This window comes from Trachinotus anak, unplaced genomic scaffold (genome assembly GCF_046630095.1).
Source record: "Trachinotus anak isolate AG129_WGS33_773 ecotype Australia unplaced genomic scaffold, CSIRO_AGI_Tana_v1 ptg000003l, whole genome shotgun sequence".
Taxonomy (NCBI): domain Eukaryota; kingdom Metazoa; phylum Chordata; class Actinopteri; order Carangiformes; family Carangidae; genus Trachinotus; species Trachinotus anak.
In genome coordinates this window covers 3,618,673-3,645,068 of record NW_027273854.1, presented here as the reverse complement: position 1 = coordinate 3,645,068, position 26,396 = coordinate 3,618,673, and the positions used below count along the sequence as shown (strand labels likewise).

General features: G+C 42.5%; 1 protein-coding gene across 1 annotated transcript in view; it reads right to left on the bottom strand.

Moving 5' to 3' along the window:
- Positions 1 to 26,396, bottom strand: part of shank1 (SH3 and multiple ankyrin repeat domains 1) — a 60,554-nt gene that overhangs the window by 21,919 nt on the left and 12,239 nt on the right. The window contains exons 2-14 of the mRNA XM_071466928.1: positions 24,593 to 24,796; positions 23,847 to 23,918; positions 23,228 to 23,336; positions 19,825 to 19,979; positions 18,868 to 19,035; positions 17,071 to 17,187; positions 16,419 to 16,496; positions 15,611 to 15,677; positions 15,125 to 15,294; positions 13,481 to 13,602; positions 12,709 to 12,857; positions 11,130 to 11,243; positions 10,059 to 10,134 (exon numbers count right to left, since the gene is read on the bottom strand). Of these exons, the coding sequence (XP_071323029.1) occupies positions 10,059 to 10,134; positions 11,130 to 11,243; positions 12,709 to 12,857; positions 13,481 to 13,602; positions 15,125 to 15,294; positions 15,611 to 15,677; positions 16,419 to 16,496; positions 17,071 to 17,187; positions 18,868 to 19,035; positions 19,825 to 19,979; positions 23,228 to 23,336; positions 23,847 to 23,918; positions 24,593 to 24,796 (1,601 nt within the window). The remainder of the gene's footprint in view (positions 1 to 10,058; positions 10,135 to 11,129; positions 11,244 to 12,708; positions 12,858 to 13,480; positions 13,603 to 15,124; positions 15,295 to 15,610; positions 15,678 to 16,418; positions 16,497 to 17,070; positions 17,188 to 18,867; positions 19,036 to 19,824; positions 19,980 to 23,227; positions 23,337 to 23,846; positions 23,919 to 24,592; positions 24,797 to 26,396) is intronic.

The window sequence follows — 26,396 nt, the reverse complement described above, 5'->3', positions numbered from 1 at the left end:
TACTGGTAAATGCAGACACACACATCACTGATCCATCTCTGCAGGCAGCTGCAGCAACAGGTCACTGGAATTCACTCAGTTATTGAGCTAAACAGCCCAGAAATTCAGGCAACTTAACACCAACAGCAAATCACATTTCTGCAGTTAGTTTTATGATCAGTAGTTTTCATCATTTTATATTTTGTATAAAATTTTATACAAGGGGCAACATGAAAAAATGCCTCAAAAATCACCCTTGACAAACCATTACATCCATCACTGGGGTGAATAATCAGCTCTGAGGTAATGGACTTGACATTTTTGGTTATTTTAAACAAATGGTGCCAGCTCTATTAATCCATCAGCATCGTGTAATGAGGAGAAAAGTGACAGCAAAGCAGCAGAATTTTGCCTGATCAGATTTAGCATAGATGCACTCAAAGTGATAATCACCAAGCCAACTGACTGCAGTGTGAATGGCAACTGTTCTACAACATGTGCTTTTATGACGAGATGGAAGATTTGTCAGATTGTAACTGTCATGTGAAGGATGTACTACTCATCCCATCCTCTCTCTGTTTGTGCTTGTGTGAGGCGCTGCATCCCATAAAACCAGCCTCAACTACTAACTCAGGCTCTGCTGTCTTCGAGGATGTCATCAACTTTAAGTGACATTATCTGCGCTGCCAGTTCAGTGACCGAATACATGGCTACAAGGGCTAACAAGGCCTGTCCCAGTTCAAAAGCTTCCCTACATGCAGCTGAGCAGAAATGCAGCCTAGTTTTGCTCACAACCAGCATGTCCTTGGAAGCCCCCAGTGTCCCCCAACGCAGTGTGAGCTGGTCAATGTATTAACAGAGCGTTCAGGCAATCCTCTTCAACATATTGGCAGGTATTTGCATTCAGGCCCTCATCAGTCAGTGGTAAATATACTGCATGAACTCGACCATGGAAATTTGGCTTTGCTCGGTGTCTATAATGTGCTTGCTAAACTTGAGCATCACTTAACTTAAACTTAATCCACTCATATTTAGGCTTGTTTTTAGAGTGACAAACTTGTTTTCTTTCCAAGTCGACATCTTAACACACAAATAGTTTTGTTCTCTGTGAGGCTCGACCGTCTCATTTAGAGAGGAGGAGCAGGTTCAGCCGCTCAGGCCCACCTTCACGGACCACATCCCTCAGAACTGAGACACAGTGACAGCGTCACTCAGCGATGGTTCCTCAGTATCAACAGCCCAGTGTTGTCATCAGTGTCTCACAAAAACAGCGACTGAGCCACACAATCCAGCACAAAGCACAGTGTGTCTAATACTACACAGGTAAGAAGCCAAGGCATTAACCAGGTTTGGTCAAGCAGGGTTCCGTAGAAGTGTCAGAAAGAAGCTGGAACTTGTCATGCATGCTGCATCGTTCAAACTCCTTCACCATGCGCTGTTTCCATTCTGTCGGCAGTCTCTCTCTCTCTCTCTCTCTCTCACACACACACATACACACACACACAAACAAAACACACAGGTAAACATTCAGACACACGCCACACATCACACAGGACACAAGATCACATGCAATCTACCGGCCAACAGAGGAGGACACATCTGTCTGCCTGTGATGATCGACAACAGCAAACACATCATTCTTGCACATAGAACACACACACACACACACATACACACACACACACACACACACCAACATAGGCATGCATGCACACAAACAAACATGTAATCAGTCTGCACATCACTAACAGCAGCGAGCATCACTTCTGCCGGTGCAGCGTTGCTAGAGGACATTTGTTCAGAGAGCGATTCAAAGCAGAGAGAAAGAAAACGCCACACACACACACACACACACACACACACGTTCATACAGCGAAACACAGAACGGCTGCACTGCTCAGACACCGGGTTGTGCAGCGGCAGCTCTCGTGTGTCTTCACACACATACATCACACACACGCACATGCAGTCAGACACACTGAATCAAACACATCCGTCTGCACGCACGCGTTGCAACATCTGTCCATCTATCTGATCGATCCTGCCCCGCCATCCATGATGTCCACATGCATCCCAGCCCTCCCTCCTCCACCACCCCCCAACATCTCCCCCGGCAACTGGAGGGAGAGAGGGAGAGGGAGAGAGAGGGAGGGAGGTTAGGAGGGGGGGGTGGGTATAAAAAGCCATGGCAGGTACCTGTAAATGAACCAGACGCTCCTATTCACAGGGCCGAGCGACGGCCAGGAAGAAGAGAGGGAGAGGGAGAGGGAGAGATCCTCCTCGCCGCATGCCCCCATCGCCATTTCCTCCCCTCCCTCTCCTCCTCCTCCTTCTCCTGCTCCTTCTCCTTCTCGTCTTCCAGCGAGACAGCAGCGAGCACGAGCCGCGAGAGAGGAGGAGGAGGAGAGGAAGAAGAGGAGGAGAGAGAGATGGAAGAAGGGAAAGGGAGAGGGAGAGGGCCGAGCTCTCCCAGCCCCTTCATACTTAAGACAGAGAGAGGAGGAATGGGAGCGAGAGAGAGAGAGAGAGAGAGAGAGATGGAGATGGTTCGCTGTGACTGCGACACAGAGAGAGAGAGAGAGAGAGAGAGGGAGAGGGAGAGGGAGAGAAAGAGAGGGAGAGAGAAGAGGAGCAGGGGGGAAGGGAGGGGGGAATAAGGTGGCTTAAAAAAAAGGGAGAGAGAGAAATGAGGTAATTTAGAGAGAGAGAGAGAGAGAGAGGTGATTGGGTTTCTTCACAGGGGGCTTTATGCACAAACACACACACACACACACACAGAGTCCGAACATGAATGCTTTCACGCAGTCAACTCACACACAACCACACACACTCTTCTTTCTCCATCCTGCCCCCCACCCCCCCCCCCACCCCCCCACCCCACACACTTCCTATAGTTCATATGTAGAGTATTCACTGTGTATCTATCACTGTCATGATTCCCCATTCATAAAAACAGATGCCACTGAGATAAGTCTCTGCTATACAGTACAGCCTTATCTGGAATAATTCATTCAAAGGATGGAGGGGGGGGGGGGTCTCTTGAAGTTTAAAAGACTGAAAAGGTGCAATCATCATTATGTGACATAACGATGAAAGACAAGTCAAATTATTATTATGTAATATTACACAGAAGAAAACTGATTTATACGTCAGATCCATCTGGAGCCTCTGCTGCTGCTATTGACCCCACGTGCCTTTAAATCACACTTAACTAACCTCACCCCCCCTCCCACCCCCCTACCCCCCCTCCCACCCCCCTACCCCCCCTTTTCTTTTCTTTTCTTCCCACCCTCTAATACACACACACAAACACAAACACACACACACACACATAAATACACACTACACTTCTCTTCCTCACATTAGCTGTAAACAAAGCATGAATGAGAGGGTAGAGCAACGGAAAGGAGGGATGGGGGGGGTGTGTGTGGGGGGGACGCATCGACGCAGACAGGGAGAGGAGAGAGGACAGAGAAACAGCTGGCGGATGAGTGGCGGAAGGAGGAAGAGGAGGAGGAGGACAGAGAAAGAGAGAGAGAGAGAGGAGAGAGGTACAGATTCTCTCAAATAGGCACTCACATCATCTCTTAGCCAGCCTCGTTCCCCGTATGTCGTAGAGCTGTCCTCCGTCGACTTGCCCTCCCTCCCTCCTTGCCTCCTTCCTTCCTTCCTTCCTTCCCTCTCTCTCTACGTCCCTCTCTCTTCCTTTCCCCCTCTCTCTCACCCTCTCGCCTCTCTCCTGCATTCGAGGACGATCACAGCTCTTGTCCTCTCTCATCTCTGCCTTTTAGTTTCCCTCCCTGCATGTCAGGCTACACCGCTGTGATTCTGTGTGTACAGTATCTGTGTTTGTGTGTGCATGCATGTGTGATGAGAGAGAGAGAGAGAGGGCATGAAAGAAAGAGAGAGAGAGAGAGAGAGAGAGAGAAGGGAGGTGGGGGAGGGAGCAGGAGAGCAAACATACAGAAGGTCCACATGGTTGTGTGTTTGTGCTTATGTGCAACACACACACTCTTTGACGCAGTTTTCTATCTCTTGTTGTACAATTCAGCCAAAAAATCAAGTAAGGCGAAGTCGCACAAGTTTGTAAAACCATGTCAATCAACTGTTGTGTTACATATGGACAAGCAAGAGGCAACGCATGTGTCTCACAAGAAACACCCGACCACCACGGCAGCGTTTAGCAGGGTGCTCTGCCTCTCTCCTCCAAACTGCATGCTCGCTCATCCTCATTTGACCCGCTGTTGGCCCAAAAATGGTCTCATGTGGGCTGGCAGAGGAGCAGCAGCATGTACAGATTGTGTGGAGTTGCTCAGTGCATCTGTGGCAAGGACACCGAGAGCGGATGAACTACCGGTTTATAGCTTTCATCTGTTTTATTGAGGAAAAACAACATTAGAGTGTTTCAGTTCGAAGCTGCACTTCTAGCAAATGCAGCTAAATAGCAACAGTGGAAACAAACCCTCTAAAATAACAGTGTATATGTTCATACACTTAGTTTAATAATATACTGTATGTCGGCACATGCTCTTATGTTTAACAGGAGATGATTCAGCTCTACATAATGTATGTTTGTCATCCCAGAAGATTATGCAAATTAATAGATGAGGTTCTTGCTCCAATGAAAATTATTTAAATGTATTTTGGCTTTTAATTTTTGTGACAGCAGGCAACAGACCAGCTTTTAAGAAACCATGAGAAAACAGACAAACAAACCGAACAAATGGGAAAACATCTGCATCAATTTGATGAAGCATAAACACCATAAAGAAACAAGGAAATCACAAGTAAATAGAGAAACACTGCGAGGATTTAAAACAGTGAAATGAATTTACAACTTGCAGCATTTCAGTATTCACCTTCTGCAGGTTTCTTTATGTTGCTAATGGGTGTGAATTTTTTCTTTTTCTATATACTTCCTAAATGTTGTCAGCGAGGTGACATTCTCCACCTGCTCATTCTCGTCTCAATCACAACTTGACACGCTGGACTTTAGCCAATCACACAGAAGCTGTAAAAAGGTCCCACATTTTTCCAGTGTTTTATTTGAAGTGTTGATCTCCATAAGAAGATATCTTTGTGGTTTTAAGTACAAAAAACATCTCAGTGTAGTTTTACATCTCCTCTCTCAGGCTTGTCTCTGACAACAGGCTCAAACCCTCTCTTCTGATTGGCTGACTGTTTTCTGAGCGATCCAATAAAACTATAGCAGATTTCTGTTAAACACTCAGAAAAACGAAATCCTGCGAGGCCTGTGGGTCCAGGTGGGCCATGCTGGGGACATAGTTGAGGGTGGTGACTGTATAGTTGTGACATCACAAAGTTCCAGAAGTCCTGACGGCTGGTTTTAAGGCTCAGTTTCTGAATACAGGCTGTGTGCATTTCTCTGTGGACTGAGGCTTTGATACTTTCACAGTATTAATATAGAACCTAGACCTGATTTATAATCAAAAAACACATGGAAATATCACTTTATATAATATGGGACCTTAAAGTGTTCTCTCTCTCTCTCTTTGCCGTCATTTCACCCCTTCGCTACCTCACCTGTGGATGCCTGAAGCTCCATTCCACCAACTTCCAATCAGGGTCTAAGCACCAAAGTCTATTCCTAATGTTCACATTAAATTCTATTCTACCTCAAATTTCTCATTGCCTTTCGTTCCTGTTCTTGGTTTCTCCTGATTGAAATATTTAGAGCATGTCCCACCTCAACTGACTGAGTGGCCTGAATTTGACTGTGGCAGACCTTAGTGAAAAAGGTGGGCAATATAAATAATATAAATGCAGCCACCCAAGGAGAAAAAAGGCTGTGATGGGCGGAGGAGGAGGAGCAGATGGGAGGAAAGGTGTAAAGTAGGTTGAGGACAAACGGGCATTAATTAGACATCTGAGGTGGAGGGGCATGACAGACATATATTTGTTTGTCATTTGTCAGAGCCGCTTTCCAAGTCATCATATCCCTCAGTCCTTGTGCCCTTGTTAATGTAATCACCACATTATCAAGTTAAAGCAGTTCATCTTGCTGACTGCTGGGTTTCAGTGATCACACCGTGATCTAACCGTCACAGCTTGTCCTGTACTGAAAAAAAATATATATATATGTATCCAGCTGTCAATGATAGGCAGTGGGCTGAACAGGAGGTGAGGATCAATGAGTGGCAGAGAAGATGACTCTGTCCATTAGAGATGAACCAGTATGTTGGGATAATGTCAGGCATTTATCAAAGAACAGGATATCAACCCGTCAGTCTTGTTCAGGTGTTGCAGTCTAAAAAATTTGTAACAAAAGCTGCCTCAACTTTATTGAAAGAAGATAAAAGCTGAATTCATAGGCAATAAAATGCACTGTTAATTCAATTCTGATATGACCATGGTGGCTAATGTGAGCAAACCTGAGGTAGATGCTGCTCTTTAACAGACATCAATGAGCCTGTTCACTGATTCTATTACTGTTCATCCACCTGGTCGACTGTTAAAGGATTTTTAGACGTCTACCATCCTGCTATTCAGCAAAAGTTTACTTTACACCAGGTATTTTGTGAGAAACTGATCATCTTGATTCAGCCTTTACATTTTTTATCTAATACCCAACTTCTTCAGGTTTGTTGTGGCTGATAACAAAATAAAATCTGCTTCCACTACAACTTAAGTTTAGAAAGAAAAGAGACGTCTATGCAGCTACGATCCACGAGCAGAGCCTCAGCAACATCTGATTATGAGATCAAAAATCTGTTAGCTCTGTTTTTGAGAGGGATCTGCCATGTGAAAGAAATTCAGTACAATCAGACCTCAGAGTGTTCATCACACACTCAAATGCTTGTGAAGTAGCATGGAGCAAAGAGAAGGCATATCACTGATCTGCCAGGGCCACATGGATGATTGCGGTTTCATTGTGTTTTCATTGTTGAAAAAGTAATTTTGCCAATCATAGAAAAAATGAGAGTGTTCTTCAACAGAGAGCTTTGTTTTTCTGTGACCTAAATACAGTTTCAGAGGCTTTTCCTCTCTTAAAAAAACACAGCGCTGGGAGAAACACTTGGGAAGTGGGACATGGTCTAAATAAAAGATACGTTAACCAATATTGGCTGATGATAACTTCAGCTAAAATGTGAATAAAGAAGACTAAGAGTCTACAGTCATACCAGCAGCTACGTGAGCCTTCGTATGCACAGCTGCGCTTTGAGCTAAATGCTAACATCAGCACACCAACATACGTACAGTAACAGTGCTGAGATGCTGATGTTAGAGGCACAATGTCTACAATGTTCACCATCTTAGTTGAGCATAATAGCATGCTAACAGTTGCTAATGAGTAGGTATGTTTGATAACATGAAATACTGTGATATTTTTCAAAATATCAAAGAATTTTTTTTTTTTGCACAGTCAGCCCTGCTGCCGTGTCTGTGTCTGTACATTGTACAAATACACTTGCTGTTTAGTGGCAGCATCACTTAAATCCACACCCCAACTGCTTTAATATCATACACCATGATATTTGTGCTGGACTGTATCAAGATATTAAATTTTGGATATCGCCCAAGCCTATTAATGAGCACTAAACATAAAGTGCAGCTGAGGCTGAATACTAGTTTTTTAAGTATTTAGTCATGAACCTTAGTGTTGGAGAAAAACCATTTTGGACCGGATGGCACTAGATGAGAAGTCACCAACATCATTAGGACTCATCGCCTCAGAAACACAGAATTTGGCAACGGCAATCCATCATATAATTTTTGATTTATTTCAGTCAAGCAGCCGACCAACCGACTGACGTTTCCATCCCTAATACAAAAATAATTCGAATCGTACGAGCGTTGAAAATTCATTTCGGTCTTCAGACAGAATGAAGTAAGTTTAAATGGCAGAGGGCGTCGTTTTTTTCCGCTTTTTTGTACCCTACTTTGGCCCCTGATGGCTGTAGGAAAAAAAACAACAACACATGTGTCTCTTTTCACCCATTTGTAAACACTTGATGCCTTTCTGCCTTCACCCAAGCTCTTCATCCCACTCCCCAGCCCTCGTCTCCCTTCAGAGTGCCCTTCACTGTCTGACCTCCAGATGGAGACACCACAGGGGAGAGAGGGTGATAGAAAGAAAATTAAAAAGTACAGGGGGGTTAGCAATAGCAGTGATGAATAGAAAGCGAGGGAGGGATGCAGAGTTGGTCAGGAGATGCGGCCAAATATAGAGGGATGAAAGGAGGGATAGGTGAGATATTACATGTAGAGATAAAGGCTGTGAAAGTAGGCCCGTGTGAGGGCGGCTCTGAGTCAGCCGAGCCTGCTCGGCCAAACAAACAGTCTTGGGCTCCGTCTACGCTGCAGAAAACACGACTTTAATTATCCATGATGTGTGCGTTAGCGTGTGCGGGCAAACATATGTGTGTGACTTTGCATGGCTGAGCGCGTGGCTTGCATGAAATGTCGCTGTTGATGAAAAGCGTGTTAATAATAAATGACGCTATGTGCATGGACGGGAGAGAAACACTGTTAGCAGGAGGGATAAGCAGAAAATAAAACATGAAGAAGAAAAAAAAAACTGCAGGCCTTATAGAGAGAACTGAGGAATCATGAAGAATGATAATGAGAGAGGGAAAAGGCAGAGATTTCACGTAAATAATACATGTGATTGATAACGGCTTTATTTCTATGTAAATAATTCTCTCTCTGCTCTGTCCAAGTCCTGGACACTGAAATGAATTTACCTCAAAGCGACACAGCGGCCGCCATGATGCAGATGCAAGGCATTAAAGGGAATGACATTATATTAGTCTGACTTAATGAGATGAAGTCACATGGCCAAAGTCGATACAAGAGAGTTTTCCACACTCGTGAGTCAACAGATCACCTCTAGAAGATCTGGATCTGTGTTAAAAAGCTGAGTATGAACATTTTCTGGTAACGTTTCCTTAACTGCAGCCGCCTGTCAACAATGAAATGTTCAGCATGAATAGCTTTGTAAGACCGGATGCTGATTAAGTCACAGTAGGTGGATGACGATCTGTATTAACACAAAACGCATAATGACCTTCTGTTAAAAGTTAAAGATTTCAGCTGCTATTCTAAGATTATGTGTGGCTGGTCCCATGGTGCAGTGATACATATACATCAGTTCAGATAATGTGGTCATCAAGGGCGGGAATGACCATCTGGTGATTTCATAACACTGGTCAACACCAAGAAATTTCAGCCTTAGTCATCAGAGTGGTCTGAAAGCCCCTACGACATCACAGACAAGTCCAGCCCACCTAAAAACTGCAGCCTGGCAACACGGCCCTGCGCCTCAGAGCCAAAAGAGGAAGACACAGAAAGGAAGGAACATCCTGATATGACAAAAATCTGCCTGTCTGCCCAGGTTAGCTTCAGCAAAAAAAAAAAAAACTGCTAGTCAAAACACAGCTGGTAAACCTTTGTCTTGATGATGACTCCAATGTGAGAGCAGCCTCTAAGACCCGAGGTGGTGAACACTCACACATCGTCACACTATACCACAGGAATCACCCACAACACAGCACATCACACAAATCAAAGTACCCAGTGGAACTTGTGAATCACTGCATGAATCATCTTATCTGGATAGACGCGTATAGTATGTTAGCATACAAACAAATCCCCTGCCAGCATGTGGTGTACGTCTAAACAGCGAAGCAGTGGGGTCGTAATGAAGAGGTTGTCAGTTTGAATTCCAGTGCCCAGTAGGAGGACACACGAGTTACATCACGCTCTTTAGTAAAGTACTTAACCCCTCATCTCCTCAGTTAGAGCAGCTCAATGAACAGGAGACAGTGGTGGTCATGTCAGGATCTCGGGTGAAGCATGATATCATACTGGAAAACACTGGAGCATCTAAGTGCCCTCATGTTCAGCTCAAATACCCCTCTGCTAGGTGAAGTGCCACTCTGGTGTGGCCTCACCCTGAATGAACCCTTCCACTGAGCCTGTGAGCGGAGGCAGTGCCCCTTCTTCATCTACACCCCCGCTGCTTGAGAATCTGTGCACACCGCTGCGCGTTTGGATCAAATAGGAAGTTGTTCAGTTCTCAGTATGTCAGTCACAGCTAGCGGCGAGGTCACTCTTACCTGGGAGCGTCAAAGCTGTCGTAGGATCCCACCGTGTAATGGCGGAACAGCCTTTTGGCTCGTTCTCCACGGCTCTCTGAAACCCAAAAATCACAGTGACATCAGCACAACTGTGGCTGCATTTAATCTGCTTATTATACAGGTACTGTTTCATTATCACTGTCACTGTGAAAATCTACCAGAGGAGCATCTCTCTTCTACAAGTGGCTTCTCCTCAAGGTCACGAGACCTGCAACCTACAACTAAAGCTGTGACGAATATGCGTGTTAGTACAGGAAAAAATGTCTGACATAAAAATAATCAACAACAATTTTACTAACGTCTTCTCTGCTTTTAATGACATGATTTGCTGTTTTAACTTGACCAGCTATAAGAGGGAGCTCAGGGAGGTTGTAAGGGGCCTGTTTTGGCCATGCTAGCGTAGATAAAGCCATGGTAATGTCCTCCACTTTGGTCCAGACTGAAATGTCAAAATCAGGTCAATTTATTTAAATTTTAATGTGTCTAACACTTTGGTTTAAATACCTGCAAAACTACAACCTCAGCTGTACTTTGTGTTTCGTGCTAATTAGCAAATGTTAGCATCTTATCATATTAAACTGAGATGATGAAAGTGGTAAACACTATATCTACAAATGTAGCATGTTAGCATTTAGCTCAAAGCCTCACATGACTAAAGGCTCTTAGATTTGTTTCATTATTTTTGACACTTTATTGACAAAAATGTCAATCAGAATAACAACTGATATATTAATTCATAAATATAATAGCACTGTTAGTTGCAGATCTCATGTTTATAGCTAGCTATAGTTTACAGCTCATGTTTTAAGATAGATTTACTACACAATTTAATTCAAAAACATAACTTATTGTCTTCAATCTGCCTGGTCACTTAATATCAAAACTAGCATCTTGAAGCTGAACCAGCTGAATATTCAGCAGAAGGTGAATGTGAGACCCCCTGCTAAAAGGTGTTCATCCCACTGAAGTGATGCTGGGTGTTTTTCAGGATGACCCCGCTGTGTGTGCATGTGTGTGTATCTGTGAGTGTGTGCGACTGCTGGTGAGCACCTGATCGGTTGTCTTGGCTCCGAAGCATCACTTCCTCCACACAGTCGGAGGGGAACCAGCCTGTGCGACCCCTGACCGTCCCCTCCCAGTAACCGCCCTCGCCAACGCTCAACACTGGAGGAAGAGGAGGAAAGACCAGTGCATCAGGAAGAAAGACAACCCAACACACACCAACACACACCAACACACACACAGATACAGGGAGAAATGAACACACACAAAAAGACAAACATTTAACAAACAGAAAGGAAATAATGTAAACACACACACAGACATGCAAACCTCCTACATACTCACCAAGACATACATACCTGGCGACACCTTAGACTCACTCACAAACACACACATATTCATACCTGCAGACATTGAATACAAACATATATAGAGACCTTACACTCATGTTAGGAAATGGCTACTTTACAAACTCATCTGAAGACACTTCTTGAGTGATTTTGTGTTGGTACAGTTGTAGTAATAGTGTTGTTTTCAATGCTCATTGACTCACTGTTTGTTCAGGAGATGCTTGAAGGAATAGTTTGGGAAATATGCTTATTTTCTTTCTTGCAGGGAGTGAGAAAGACTCCCATTCAGCAACAGGTTAGCTAAGCTTAGCTTAGCAACAAAATCCATCTGAAGCTCAATAATGAACATGTTATATCATGACAGGTAAAAGAGTAATATCAATCTTCTCACCTAACTCTCAGCAACACATTTCCCAAAATGTCAAACTTTTGCATTAAGCTAGTTTTATTGGGACCGCTCAACATCTCCCGGTGTTTCAGCCCAGCACTTCTGTTTCGCCTTTTTTAAGCTTTTTTTTTTCTTTTCAGCTCATAAAACAGCAGCGAGATGCTCGTGTGTCATCCTGTGCCCTGTGTCCTCTGGATGTGTGAGTGAGCATTTGTTTGGTAACACGTTAGCAATGACATGTTGATAAGCCAGTGGTGTAACTGGGCTGTGCTTGTTCCAGACGACAGCATTAGCTGTGGCGTTTAAGCCACTGGAAAGTTGCCATTAGCATTAGCTAATGTTAGGTAGATAACTAAATGTGCTTAGGATGCAGCATCTGGTGTTGTGTCCAGAATACTTTATCAGGTAGCTAAACGGTGATAGCTTAAAAGCTGCTAATTAAATCTCACCTCTGAAACTGTTAGACCCCTGCAGTCAGCAGCTTACATATTATAAGGAACAATTTGAGGTGATGCCAAAGCCCCAAACAGAGACGAGCATTTACTGCACATGTGAGCTCATGTTACACTAAATCTTTTTAAGGTGTCTGTAATGTTGTTTTCCATGTTTCTGAATGTGTCTCAATTCTTTATTACAAGTGTCCGCTTTTCAGTACTGCGTCTGTGATTCATGTAGAGATTCTTTTCATGGAGGAGTTCACAGTCCAGTCATGTTAGTACCAGGTGTAAATCACAAACACTGACTCCCAAACAGAAACAGACACTTTCAACTCATGTGGAAGACAAAATGCAGTATTATGCTCCAGCACACACACACACACACACACACACACACACACACACACGGATGTGAACACACACTCACTATGTGAAAATGCACAGATTCTCACCTTTGACCCTGTCTCCCTTATTGAAGCTGATCTCTCTCTCTCCCTGTGCAGAGTGTGCTCGAGTCGCTACAAAGACTCGTCCTGGGACGGCGCTGTAGAGGCGTCTGCGCTGCCCTGCAGTCTGAACGGTGGTGGTGGCAGGGGCAGGCCTGGGTGGGAGGGGGCACAACGGGGACAGACAGTCTAAATCTATATACAAGTAGAAAGATACACAGCTGCAAAAAGTATTTTAAATATCAAAGTAAAGCACTTGTTAAGGCCCATTTCATACTATTTTATTATATATTACTGAAACTTGAAGAGGGAGCGCTAGTTTGAACTACTTTATATACTGCTGGGTAGTTTAATCTATATTGATGATTTACCAGAACCAAGAACTATCCTATAGCTATACTAACTAAATTACCAAGAGAGAAAAGTAAAGGGAAAAGTCTCAATATCCAAAGTAATGATATAACTTACCAATTCAGTCTGGGGCCTTTATTTTGATTCATATTCTAGTTATTTTTCAGCTGATAGTTATTGAGTTAATACTAACCTAACTGAGCAAAACCAAATGTTTAACACATTAAAAATTAGCTAATACAAAGATCTCACACTGAAGACTGAAAAACAACATTTAACCACCTTTACTTTGATTTAGATAAAATACATTAAAACATATTTATGGACCTGCAGACATCCAGTAGAAAGTTTCAATTCTGTGCTTGTTAGAAAAGTGACGCAGAGCTTCTTGTTCGGCTGCACCTTGTTCTCAGCCTCCACCACTCACCCCTGTCTCCGACTCTGTCTGCTGCGGTCCTCCTTGTCTCCAATCCTCCCTCGGGACGGGGAGCGTGTCCTCGCCCCTCTGGGACTGCTGGAGCTCCGCAGCGTCCCGGTATGCTTATAGCCCTGGGAGAGAAACATAGTGAAAGATATTTATATGTCACAATATCTCCTTATAAATGTTGACTGTACGATTAGACATATTCCAGGTTACATCCATGCACATGAGGTTATTAGATCATTATAGCATCATAGTTTTGAAAAACTGTGCAACTTATCTGTAGCTGCACTTGCACCATCAATGCATTTCTGTGCAATTTTTTTGACCACAACATTACATAACCAACCACATTAACCTGCAATGATGTGATGTCTGATTTTCTGAGCTACTTTAAATACATTCAACTTGATTATTAATCATATTAACTTCTGTATTTTTCCTCTGTTTCTTTGTGTTTATTATCATCTATAGTCTCTTCGCCCCTGTAGCTGTGTGAGTTTAACTTCCTCTGACTTCTACATCTTTAATTAATTAGAAAAACTCTCTCACTGAGCTTTTAAGACAACATTATGTTTCCCGGCGAAACCAACATTCATACAACATGACTAATATAACTAAATGTGTTTACAGCTGTCTCATGAATAACATTTATCTATCACTCACCATGATCACTTAAACCACTGCAAAGATGATGACAAGAAGCCTGTGACTTCATCATTTATTTTATCCCCAATGGACATAATAACTGTATAATAAATACATCTTGTTTGGAGAAAAAAAAGCAAGAAATAAGTTGTTGCAGTTGGTAATGTTTACCACTAGAGGTTGTTAAAGGTCATCCATTATATTGTGTTATGTCTGTTCAAATTGTATAATTTGTGTATGAGTTGTTTGGCTGCAGCTGCTTGAGCCTCCACCTGTGCAATGAAAATATTCATTAACTGTTTCTCTACACAGATTTTTAGATTTATAGATAATGATGAATCTACCTTCACTTTTCTTCTGTTGGAAGAATCAGATCAAGTGTAGAATTAAACAGGCAGATCAGCAGAAATACAAATTACAACTAGGTTTGGAAACAACAAACATCAAACACTATTATCAGGCCAAGCAAACAGAATATTTAGTGAACTCATACTAAGTGGATAAATCTTTATAATCAGACACAAGCTGGATTGACACACTAGAAAAGCCCAATTTCTACATCTTGCCAGCAACCACTGTGTATCAGTTTAGACTGGAAACACTGATTTCTACCTCATGGATTTCAGTATTACATATGTGGGCTTGTCAAATGTCTGTGTTCATCTTGTTGCAAACAGAATCACAACATTTTGTACAGTGATGGTTCATTGTTGATGCATTAAATCTGGATGTGATGTGTAAATGTTTGTAGCGCTGGTAATGATCTGTGCTCTCTTTGTTGTGCTTTGCAGCACGAGGTCAATTATACTGAAACACAGGTGAGTACAATACATTCAGAACTCTTAGATTAATCCTGAAGGAGTCATTCAAGTTCAGAAGCAACTTGCAAATCAATTAATAGAGTTAGTATCTGGAATATAAGTTCTTTTCATGATATCCACAGTCAAGAATTTGAACTGTGAACCTCTTCTTTCACAGACACACACACACACACACACACACCTGCACAGAGACGATGTTGGTCCCCGGTGCGTTGGGCACTGCCATCCAGTCTGGCAGGTTCATGCTGCTGTCACTGTTGGCCCGCAGGAAGGGGTGAGGGTGGGGTATTGTCAGCGTCCGGCTGCTCTCTCGCCTCTGGGGGGCGAACTTTGGAGACTCCACAAAGGGAACTGGGAGGTGAGGGGAGATGGGACAGACAGAGGGTGAACAGTGAGCATGTTTTCATTTGTTTTTTCTGCTCTTGTTTTACATTCTCTACTTGCTTTCAACTGCATTTCCTCTTTCTACACTTTATATCTGAACATGCTGTTGAAGTACATTCTTTTGAATATTCCTTTTTTTATTGCTGCTTGTTTTTATTTGTTCATAAAAGGCTTCATTCCTTCATGAAGCTCCTGTGTGTTTTCCAGCTGGATGAAATGTCTAAACCGGAACATTACAGATCATAACACATGAAAAAATTCAGACCACACCTCAGCTACTTACCCACGTCTGTATCCCGGTGGTTTTTGATAATTTCTCCCAGCTCAAAATGGCCAGACATGACAGCCACCTGATAACACACACACACACACACACACACACACACACACACACACACACACACACACACACACACACACACACTGCAAATGACTACACAGAATGCAAGGGTTGCAGAAACAGGTTCACATTTCTGTTTGTGTGCTTTAACTGAGGCATTACGCTCCTGTATATTTTAAACCCCATTCATGAAAAATGCATGATTTTGTAGGAGCACAGGCCTGAGCTTCATGGCTGTGGCCTGTCTAGATTATAATTAATATAAACCTACAAATCATTCTCTTGACGTGTAATATTCCAGCAGCGTCTCAGTCATCCAGGTGATATCTACAACTACAAAGTCAAATGCAAATGAATCAACAACAAAAACATATGAATACTTTCACATTAAAAACATATTTTAACATTCTGTTTTTGCACCACTGCACAAATGCTTAAAAGGAATAAAAATATGCAGCTCATTGCGCAATATAGCAAATTTGAATTCTTTCTCTGTGTCGTCTTCTCTCTTGTCTTCTCTCAGACAGGCACGCACACACACGCACACACACACACACACACACACACACACACACACACACACACACACAAACACACTCCTGCCACCTGGGGCCCGGGTGTGCATCACGGCACAGTAATGGTTTAAAGTGAAATTAGGCCCTGGCACTTTCTGCTACGTTAACTTAATAAAACACTAAACCATGCAACCAGCCAACACACATAATTACGCAGCCAGGCACTCAGTCATTACCTGAAAGGGGGTCTGCCCGCTGTTATTCTTCGTATCTTTATTTGCTCCCCGGTAGAGCAGGATTCGTGCACAGCTTTCCTGCAACAGACAGCGCTGATTAATGTGCATTTAACGTAAAATATAAATTCTATAATTACTGCTCAGTGTATTAATGTATGTAATTTGTTCAAGTGGCTTTAGTGAGTATGGTGCTGTCCTGTGTGTTTTACATTATTAATTTTACAGATATTACATACATTTTCCTTGTGCTGTCATGTCACTGCAACTGTTTTAAATATGGCAGAAACATGTAGCTTCTCAGATTATTTAGCTCAGTTTTGCTTGTTGTTGTTTTGGTAGCAAAAAGTTTTTAAAAAATATACTATTGTTAACCTTCAGCTGCAGGTAAAAGACAAAACTGCTCTAATTTTATCTTTCTTACTAGGAAGATATATACATGTTGACAGGATTTTAGGATGGAGAGTGTTTTCAGGTTCAGGATGCTGAACCTAAAAAGGTGTGTAATTTATTCAGCAGGATAAACAGCGTGTTGAAGCTGGGGCTGGGGTTGGTGGGGTCGTTATATATGGCTTTATGTGGCTTTTACCTTCTCATACTGTAAGTTCAAAGACATACGGTGCTCTAGCAGAGCTCTAGAACCTGATGTTTGTACCTTGTTGTATAAAGCACAGATGTGCAAGGCAGTGTTTCCAGAGGCATTCTGGGAGGAGGAATCCGCCCCATAGAAGAGGAGGTGCTCCAGATGCTGCGAGTTACCGTTCTGACAGGCCTGATGATCATGGAGAAGAGAGAGAGAGAGAGAGAGAGAGAGAGAGAGAGAGAGAGAGAGAGAGAACAGAGGCAAAAAAGAGAAGAGAGAAAAAGGAAAAAACATTTACCAACAAAGGAAAAATAGAGTAAGGAGAGAAGAACAAGATGAGTTAAAGGTGGAAGGATTTATGTGGTTGTTTAATAAAGAAGATTGAGAGGCAGAGAAACAAACAAGGAAGAAGAAGAGACAGTGTCACAGAGAGAGGAACAAGGTGACAGTTATAAAGTGACACCACATTTAATTAACACCACCTCCAAACTCAGGGGGTCAGGAAACAGTCAGAGAACAGTGAGAGCCGATAACAACAATAATCAGACTTATAATCATCAAACAGACAAACATACACATGTGACAACATCACACACTGGATATCAAAACTATACACGTTACATTTCTGACTCTGAGTTTTATGTTTTAATCTAAATAAATTATGGCCACATTAACAGCTCATTTCTGATTGGTTGGCTGTAAGAATCGCACATCAGCACGGCTCAGACATATTTTATAACAGATGACCTAAATTAGTGAGTAAAACTAAGAGTAACCATGGCAACGATACTTCTGTTTCATGCTACATTATCAGTTAAGTCACTGGTGGACTACAAGTACATTTTCAGTTGATTTCAACATGGACTTCCTTTTTATCCTTTAATATGCAGTCGTGGTATGTGTGTGATAATAAACTCCAGAGTGTCTTGATATAAGAAAATAAAAGCACCAGTGGAGGCAGTGTTCACCGAACTGTGAAGCTGAATGCATCAGTATTACAGTCTGTCTATATCAAAGTCTACAGTTCAGATCAGTGGGCTTTTACTTTAAGGCAATAATATCTGGGTGACCACCAGGAATTTAACTTGTCTGAATTAAAGTAGGAGGAGTTTTGGTGGGTATGATAATATAATTTTTTATATATCATGTAGTATATAAATATAAAATATAGGCTGTGGTGACTAAAAATACCAAAATCTCAGTATCAGTGTTAAACTTGTGAGTCAAATCCCACTCAACACACACACAGACAGTATAAGATGAGGGCTCTGAGTGGCTGATGAAGTGTGGGTGATCACACCGAGATGAAGAGGCTGATACCTTTAATATGTCTCTGCTGGCCTCATCTATCCACTTCACCGCAGGAGGATGAGGCCGCGGACGCAGGATGGGTGGGATGAAGGGTGAAGGGTGTCCGGGATAAAGGATGAGAGGTGTGGTGTTTCATGGCATGAATAGAGACAGACGCTGTGCACACGCAGACACTGGAACACAGAGTACACTGGTACATTACAAAAAAACGACCTGTGCACACTTGTGCAAAACAAACAACAGAAACTAAAACCCCAAACACCCCGAGGCAGGACTTTTTTTCCTGCTCCACCACCCCCAAATAGACACAAATTAGGCCACTGACCCCATTTGTTTGAAAGATTTTACCCCAGGCACATGTGTTGAATTAACTGTACACACAGCACATGGGAGATAATAAAAATTAAAAAAAACAGTGTTTATTATTTGCTTTAATTTCTTTTGAACTGTACCAACTGTAGTTATTTTTTCTTATTTTTTTATGCAAATTCTTGAAAACAAATTTCCTTTCAGCTCTTAAGGGAATTAAACTATACACAGACACATACACACATGTACCTGATGTGTCTCGTCCCAGCCGTTCTCATCCCTGATGCCCAGCTTGGCGCGGTGGTAGAGCAGCGTTTCGCAGCAGGAGGTGTCGCCCCCTGTCAGCACAGTGTGGTAGAGCGGCGTCAGCCCTCGTCGGTCCTTGTAGTCCGGAGACGCCCCCAGAGACAGCAGGACCTGCAGGACGACACAGCGGGACGGGTGAACCTCCTGTATGGGACCGGTGGTGATGATAACATGCAGGGAGTTTGATTAACTATGCAACCATTACTATGCAGTAAATTAATGATGGATTTTATGAGCAAAAACACAACAATAGAAAAACAGGAAGGGAAAAATATCTTAAGGTGGTTTCCAGCTCCTGTTGAGGAATATTTATGGAATTTTAAATCAGGATGGGAACACAGAGCCACGGGTTCACAGAGGTCATGCAACACCTCAGGCTAGACAGAATAATGTTTTCTGCTGCAAATCTTTATGCAGTTTAGCAGCTGTTTCTTTCCTTCTGCCAGTGTAACACATGCAATTATCACCCCTCTGAATGAGCTTCCTCTCTACAGGTATTCTTGTTGATTTGGGAGTTGAAAATCTGGACTAATGTCTAAAATGTAAATGTGCCACACGCCTTCAAAACCAGGCAATCTGAATTTTATTATCTTTTCTTTTCTCTCTCTGGTTGAATAGGAGAATAGGTTTTTTGTTCATGTGCATTTTGTGCGTGGGCTGGTGTGGACTGCTGAGTGGGAGGGTCTGTTCAATCTGTCTCCAGCTTGTTTACTGTTACAGTAACACAAATGAGGATGATACAGTATCAGCTTCATGGCACATATCCATCCTGTGGATATATATATAAACCTCGCTGTAGGTTGTTTTTTCTCTTTTCATGGCAGGACAATGAAAACTCATTACTCGTTATGAAGAGAACAGCGTTTCTATGAAAGGACAACAGTGTCTGTGGATGTTTACCAGCAGGGCTGTATGGCGGTGGCCTCGAACAGCCTTGTGTAGCGGTGTGAGTCCATCTTTGGCGCGGAAGTCAATATGAGCCCCTCCCTCCACTAGGACCCGGATGGCCTCACCGCCACCCGGCTCGCACTGCACCGCCAGGGACAGAGGAGTCTCTGGAGGACACACACACACACACACACACACACACACACACACACACACACACACACACACACACACACACACAGAGATACAGATAAGGGTTTTTTTTAATGGTCTGAGGGACTGTTCTCGAGCAAAGTCAGATTATTTAAGAGCCACAGTGGTGTTGTTTGACAGCTTTCTCCACTCAGATAAGACAAAGTCAAGTGCACAGCATTAAATCAGAGTTGCTTTGACTTCAAGCTGAACGTTAAAACTACTTTGCCCTCTAAAAACAGCTTATAAAACATTTACCTTCGTACTATTTCCCCTATTTATTTACTTTCCCATTTAAATTTCCATTTTATTTATTCATTTATTTATTTTTGATTTTGGCAGTTTCAGTCCTCCATACTAGTGATCAAAAACTCAACTTTTTAAAATATTAAATATAACAACAGAGTCAGACCCGTGGTTCATTGAATGTAATTAGGTATAATGGTGCTTTCAGCTGAATGTCAACTGATGGAAAACGTATGACTGGACAAAGTCATTAAGAAATTAAGGAAATTAAGGAAAAGTTAGGTGATCAATACAGTGATTGAGGGGAACATGAATGACTGTGATGAATTTCATGGCAATTCTTCCAACAGTTGTTGAGATGTTTCCCTAAAAACCATAAATGTCACAGGGAAAGTCAGGAGCTCACCGAGCCATCAGCATGCATCATCTGGGAACCACAAATGTCTCGTGCCATTATCCTCCAATTTTGCTGCTTTAATGTAAAACTGAATTGTTACTCTAACATAACAAAAAAAAAAACATTAATAGAATAAAATATCTATTTGCAACCGGTTTTAGCAATGAATCCTCAACATGTTGGAGGTCCTATGGGCCAAATCTAGCTCCAGGGCCAATGTTTGAGACCCTTTGCACCTGTGGTTTCAGACATACAGGAAATTATCAGTTACAGTTTTTCACAGTCGCAGTTTTTAGGCAGATAAAAGAAGATTCACTTCATAGAGAAGACATCACTCCTAAATCCCACCATCATCTTCTAAGTTTTATTCCCAGGTTACTGAACCGCACACCCTGAGACAGTATAACCAGCTGTAAAGTTTCCTGCAAATGTTCAAATTCATCTTTGCTAGAATGTGAGACAAAATAAAAGTTCCTCCGGAGATTTACTTATTGAACTGGGTGCCGTTTAACAGGCAGCAGCTTTAGCTTCCAAGCTAATGCAGTTTTTCCCACAGATGTATTTTAGCTTTGCCAGTTATACTGACATCAAATCAATCAACAAAGAAACTCAATCAAATTATTTCATAATTAAAGCAATGCTGTGTCACAACACTCCTAAACCAACTTCTTCAGCAAGAAAGTTCAGTGGCATCTAGAAGAATAAAAGCATTCAAAGTGCTCCCAGTAAAAACATGGTGCAGCGATCTGGCTGCCATGGCGACAGGAGAGTTTTTGGCAAAGAGGAGAACAAGTTTTTTTTTTTAGCTTTGAACAGCTGCTGTAGATCTCAGGTACAATATAATTAGGGGACATGTTTTGACTGCATTTCCTCTGAAGGTACCATGTCCTGATGAACCGAGGGACACTAAATACCCATTTAGTGGTTGGCAAACATGGAAGTGAGCCCCTCCTGACAGGAGCCATTCTGAATGTGTCTGAACGGTTTCATGTCCTATTAAATGCACTCAGTGTGAGCCCTCTGGAGAGAGAGTTTCAGAGAGACAGACAGGTCAGATGTAAAAGTGTTAATAATTGTGGGGATATCTCAGTCCTCGAACCACAGAACAGAATGTTTTTCCCTCCCTGTACAGATCTAATGCTGCACTTACACTTCACGGACTGATTGTCAGAACACCTTGACACCACTTCACAGTCAGCAGAGGAGAGGAAATCTTGTTGACATTTTCTGGAGATGTGTGGTGATACTAAACAGCTTTTTAACACATGGACTGAGGGAGATTTACAGCAAACTTAGGATGTGCTGACGAAAGAGAGGATTACTTTGCCAAAGCACTTCAATCCATTCTCACCTTCGCAAATAAACGTCTGCAAATCCACTTAGAAATCAGAAGAAAAGACACTCCTCTCAAATGCAGAACACTGTGTGAGGGAACTGGTAATGGCTAATTCAGCTTTTAATGGCTTTTAATGGTGCCAATATGCCAAAATGTAAATAAATATAAGCTAAACTCTAACAGCTCCCAAAGCATTATGGGACCTGCAGTTCACTGCACTGATCAGTCCCTGATCAAATGAAATGAATTTGCCCACCTTATTGAGTTGATCAAGTATTTAAATAAGAAGCATAAATAAATCAAGTATAAAGTTAATACAGAAGTAGAGGAACCAGGGTCCAGTATCAGAGCCTGATTAAGTATCAATAATCAGCTGAAGCATCATTTTCAGGTGTAAGGTTTGTACACACTCTTCCCCATGTGATACGAGTACAGCGTGTCAGTGAAGGGGTGGGCTCATCAGGGCTCTCTGTTGCCCCCCCGTGTTCTGCAGCGGAAGTGTGTTTCACACCCGTGATGACAGGCTGTGTTTTGTGTTTTGACACTTGCTCCCCGAGTGGCTGGAGTGACACAGAGCAGCACACCCAAACTGTAAATGAGCCGTCTGCTGCCCCCCCGAAGCACTAACAGGATCCGAGAAAAGCCACCACATTGTGAACAGCTCTGGCTCAGATCCTTGACAGAGTGTTAGGCCAACATACTGAGAGCTGGGGGCAGACAGAGGAGGGGGGGGGTGTTGCTGTTTGCAGAGAGTTTAAAGGTTGAGTTTATACAGCAGAGCCACAAGTCACAGAGCTGCTGGACTCCAGTGTGCTGATTTAGTCACTTGGGAGGTTGACTCTCAAATCCACATTTATACTGTATGTTCAGTGCTACAGTGTGACTCTGTATGAGGTGTCATTACCTGAGATTACATCATGGACAACTCAATAAACCAACAGAGAGATGAAGGAAACATTGAAAAACTGTTGATATGTATATAGACATATGTACAGTTCACTGTATATGGACCAAATATTTTATAGAGGCAATAAATATTATTAATTTGGCCCCTAAAATGCTGCGTCTTATTTGCAAACTACCTTGATTGACCGGCATCACGTTGACAAGTTACAAGTTAGTATAGTTTGACAATAAACTATATTTTACACTCTATTTGCCTCTCCAGCACTAAAACCTCTAAAGAGTGGAGATAAATGGCAGCATGGAGGAGAAATCTCCTCAGGCTCTGTGCCCCTTCTTACCGCCGGTGTCAGAGTCCTGGTAGTTGGGATCCAGTCCCTTGTCTATGAACTTGGCCATCTTGTCCACAGCGCTGGTTTGAATATAATCCATGAATTTCTTCAGGCTGGCCTACAAGAGACAACACACTGAACTTAAGACCCCAAAAAAGGGGGAGTTTTTACATACAGTGGAATAAGTTTATGTCACATCTGAAGGGACCACATTTATATATATAGCTGATAGCTTTGGATTGAATGCATACAATGACAGAAATGGAAATGGACAAACTGTATCAGAGGTTAATCAATTGCAATCCCAGTGCATTTTATGGTATTACAGAAAATATTATTTTTGAGATGTGTTTTATATCTTTGCTTTTGTTGTCTCACTTTATGTTGGTGCAACTTCATGAAATTGTGATGCGTGACATTACAGTACAGTGCAGCATTAGTACAGAACAGTAGGATGCACTGAGCAGTCGCGCTCACTAAGGGTGAATGGAAAGATATGCAGAGATAAATGCTTCCTCACTCATGCATACACCTACACATGCAGACATGCACAGTGCTGATTTCCATTCACTCACACTGCACCATATAACACGCAGCTCACACCTTGTCAGGAAGGTGGGTTTTATACCTTAGTGTGCAGTTTGGCCAGTTGCTTCTCATCCAGATTGGTCTGTTTGTACACCCTGGTCTTGTATCGAAACTAAGAGGAAGGAAGAAAAAGAGAAAGCAAACGAAGAGTTAATCCGAACACAGAGGCCCTTTGTCCTCAATTCTCTTAGCTTTTGGCCTAGATCCACAAAATGGGGCCTGCAGATTTATTCTACAGAGAAGCTTTTATCTGGTTTGCTGTACAAACCTCCGCTTCTACATCACTGACGACAAGAAGTGTGAAAGAAACGGCTTTACAGCAGTGTAAAGACGGTTTAGAGCCTCCACGGAGACGTAATGCAGCATGAAGAGAAGGTGACTGTACAGACTGGATATGGAGATTAGCAGCTGTAACATGGAAACAGAGCAGGGAAGCTGAACAGTTGTGTGACTCTCCTCTCAGAAGTGTGTATGTAACTTCATTCATAAACTCTGGTTTTACAGTCCAACTTAAATAACTCACAAACAGGAAGCACCATAACTCCTGCATGTTCCCTGCAGCGCAAACGGTCAATGTTTAAAGAGCAGAATTACATTTTTGTGACGATCCTCGATATTCACTTTTATTCTAAACTTTCAAGGTGGAGGTCGTCATATCAGAGCCTGTTTTAACTGGTGCACGAATGAATAACAGTGACATCTTGAGGACATTCAGACTACATCACTTTCTTCCACTTTAACAGTACTGTGTCTTACAACTGTGTCAAAGGAAGACTGAAATAGTACCTCCAAATATGGTACCCCTTTCTCAAAGGACTGTGGGTACTCTCTGAGCAGTCTCTCCTCCTCCAAGAACTTGGCATCGTGGCCGTCCGTGGCCGGCTGGAACAGTCCGTAGTTCAGGACGTCCCGCAGTGATTCGGTGAGGGAGCACAGCACCTGCTGCTTGGCCTTCCACACTGTGGCATCCGGGTTAAACCGCAAACATTTCTGCAGGAGATGTAGACGGAGGCGTTCACTCAGCCTTCTCTTCATAGAGCAACAATTCATACAGAAAAATCTTTATAATCTTAACATGTGAACAGCCTGGAAAGCAGAAAACAGTGGTTTAGAAGACATTAAAATAAATTGACATCATAAGTTAATAAAACTGGGTTTTCAGAACTGTAATGATGAAGATGCTGCTGGACTAAGTTCATCATACACATCAATCTACACAGTAGAAGCCACAATAGAAAAAAACCTGGTCACTTTTAGTTAATCCAGACTTTCATAAATGCATAAACTGTGAAAAAGCCACAGATTTTCTTAAACTAGATGCTTAAACTTTTAAACATGACTCTGCCTCAGGACCTCAAGCTGCAATCCACCACATATGGAGCGAAATGATCGGCTATATTTTTTGGGGGGGCAGACCATCTGTGACTTTAGTGGAGTATTTCCACCATATTCCAGAAGGAAATATATTTCTTACATATAATACATATAAATATATTTCCTATGATATAATACTTTTTTAATTCCATTTTTACAGCTATAGTCAGTACTTAAGATTTTACATAAAAACACATACGAGAAGCTTCTTAAAGTACAACATGTTGTTAAACCAACACTTAGGGCTTGTGACACCTCACAGAAAAGCAGTATCATGTTGTCATGTGTCAACTGCTGAACTTCCAAGTAAAATTATTCAGTAATTTACATGAAAAGCAAAGTCCAAACCAAGAATACAAGTGTGTGTAACCGATCTTTGTTTCCCTTTCCTCTCCCATTAATCAACGTCTCAGATTTATTCTGTGACCCTTTGAAGGGGCCGGAACCCTAGTTTGGGAACCACTGGACAAACATACCTGACTATTAAGTAGTTGAAATCAGCTCCCACTCGACCAGATACAACTTTAAATTCATGCTTATGCATCGATGTGTCAGTATCAATCTAATAATGTTATAGTCACATGACATCACCAGTTATTTCAATGCAGCACATTTACTTGTAATAAGTATTTCTACATAGTTGTATTGGTACTTTTACTTTAGTGAAGGAATCTGAGTACATCATCTTCCACAGGTGAAACAAATATTAAGATTATAATTTTTGTATGGCAGAACAGCACGTTTCTAATTTCTGATCCCATTAAATAATCATCTCGTACCCTCTAAATTAATCTCAGGACCCTGTGGAGAGTCCTGGAGTCCGGTCCAGTGGCAGTGGGTGTTCTCCCTGGACTGACTGCAGCACACTGAGGCTGTTCCCCTCTGAACCAGCAGGGGGAGACAGCAGCAGAGTAAAAAGGGGGTGATTCCCGGTGGCCTCCGTTGGCAGACAGGATATGAATGGCGGTTTGCTGCAGCTTGAAGTGTTTCCGGTGGGGTTGTGAATGGCCAAACGCAGAACGGCTCAGAGGCTCAGTCAGCAAAGTGGAACATAGATCACGACACAGATGGCTGACATAAGGTTTTTGGCGCTGCTTGCTCTCTCTCCCTCTCTCGTTCTCTCTCTTCCTCTCCTTGCCTGAGGTGGGGTTGGGATGTTCTCTGACCTTGAGGCAGCAGCAGGATGATTGGCCCATGCAGAGTGCAGCCAGCTGCA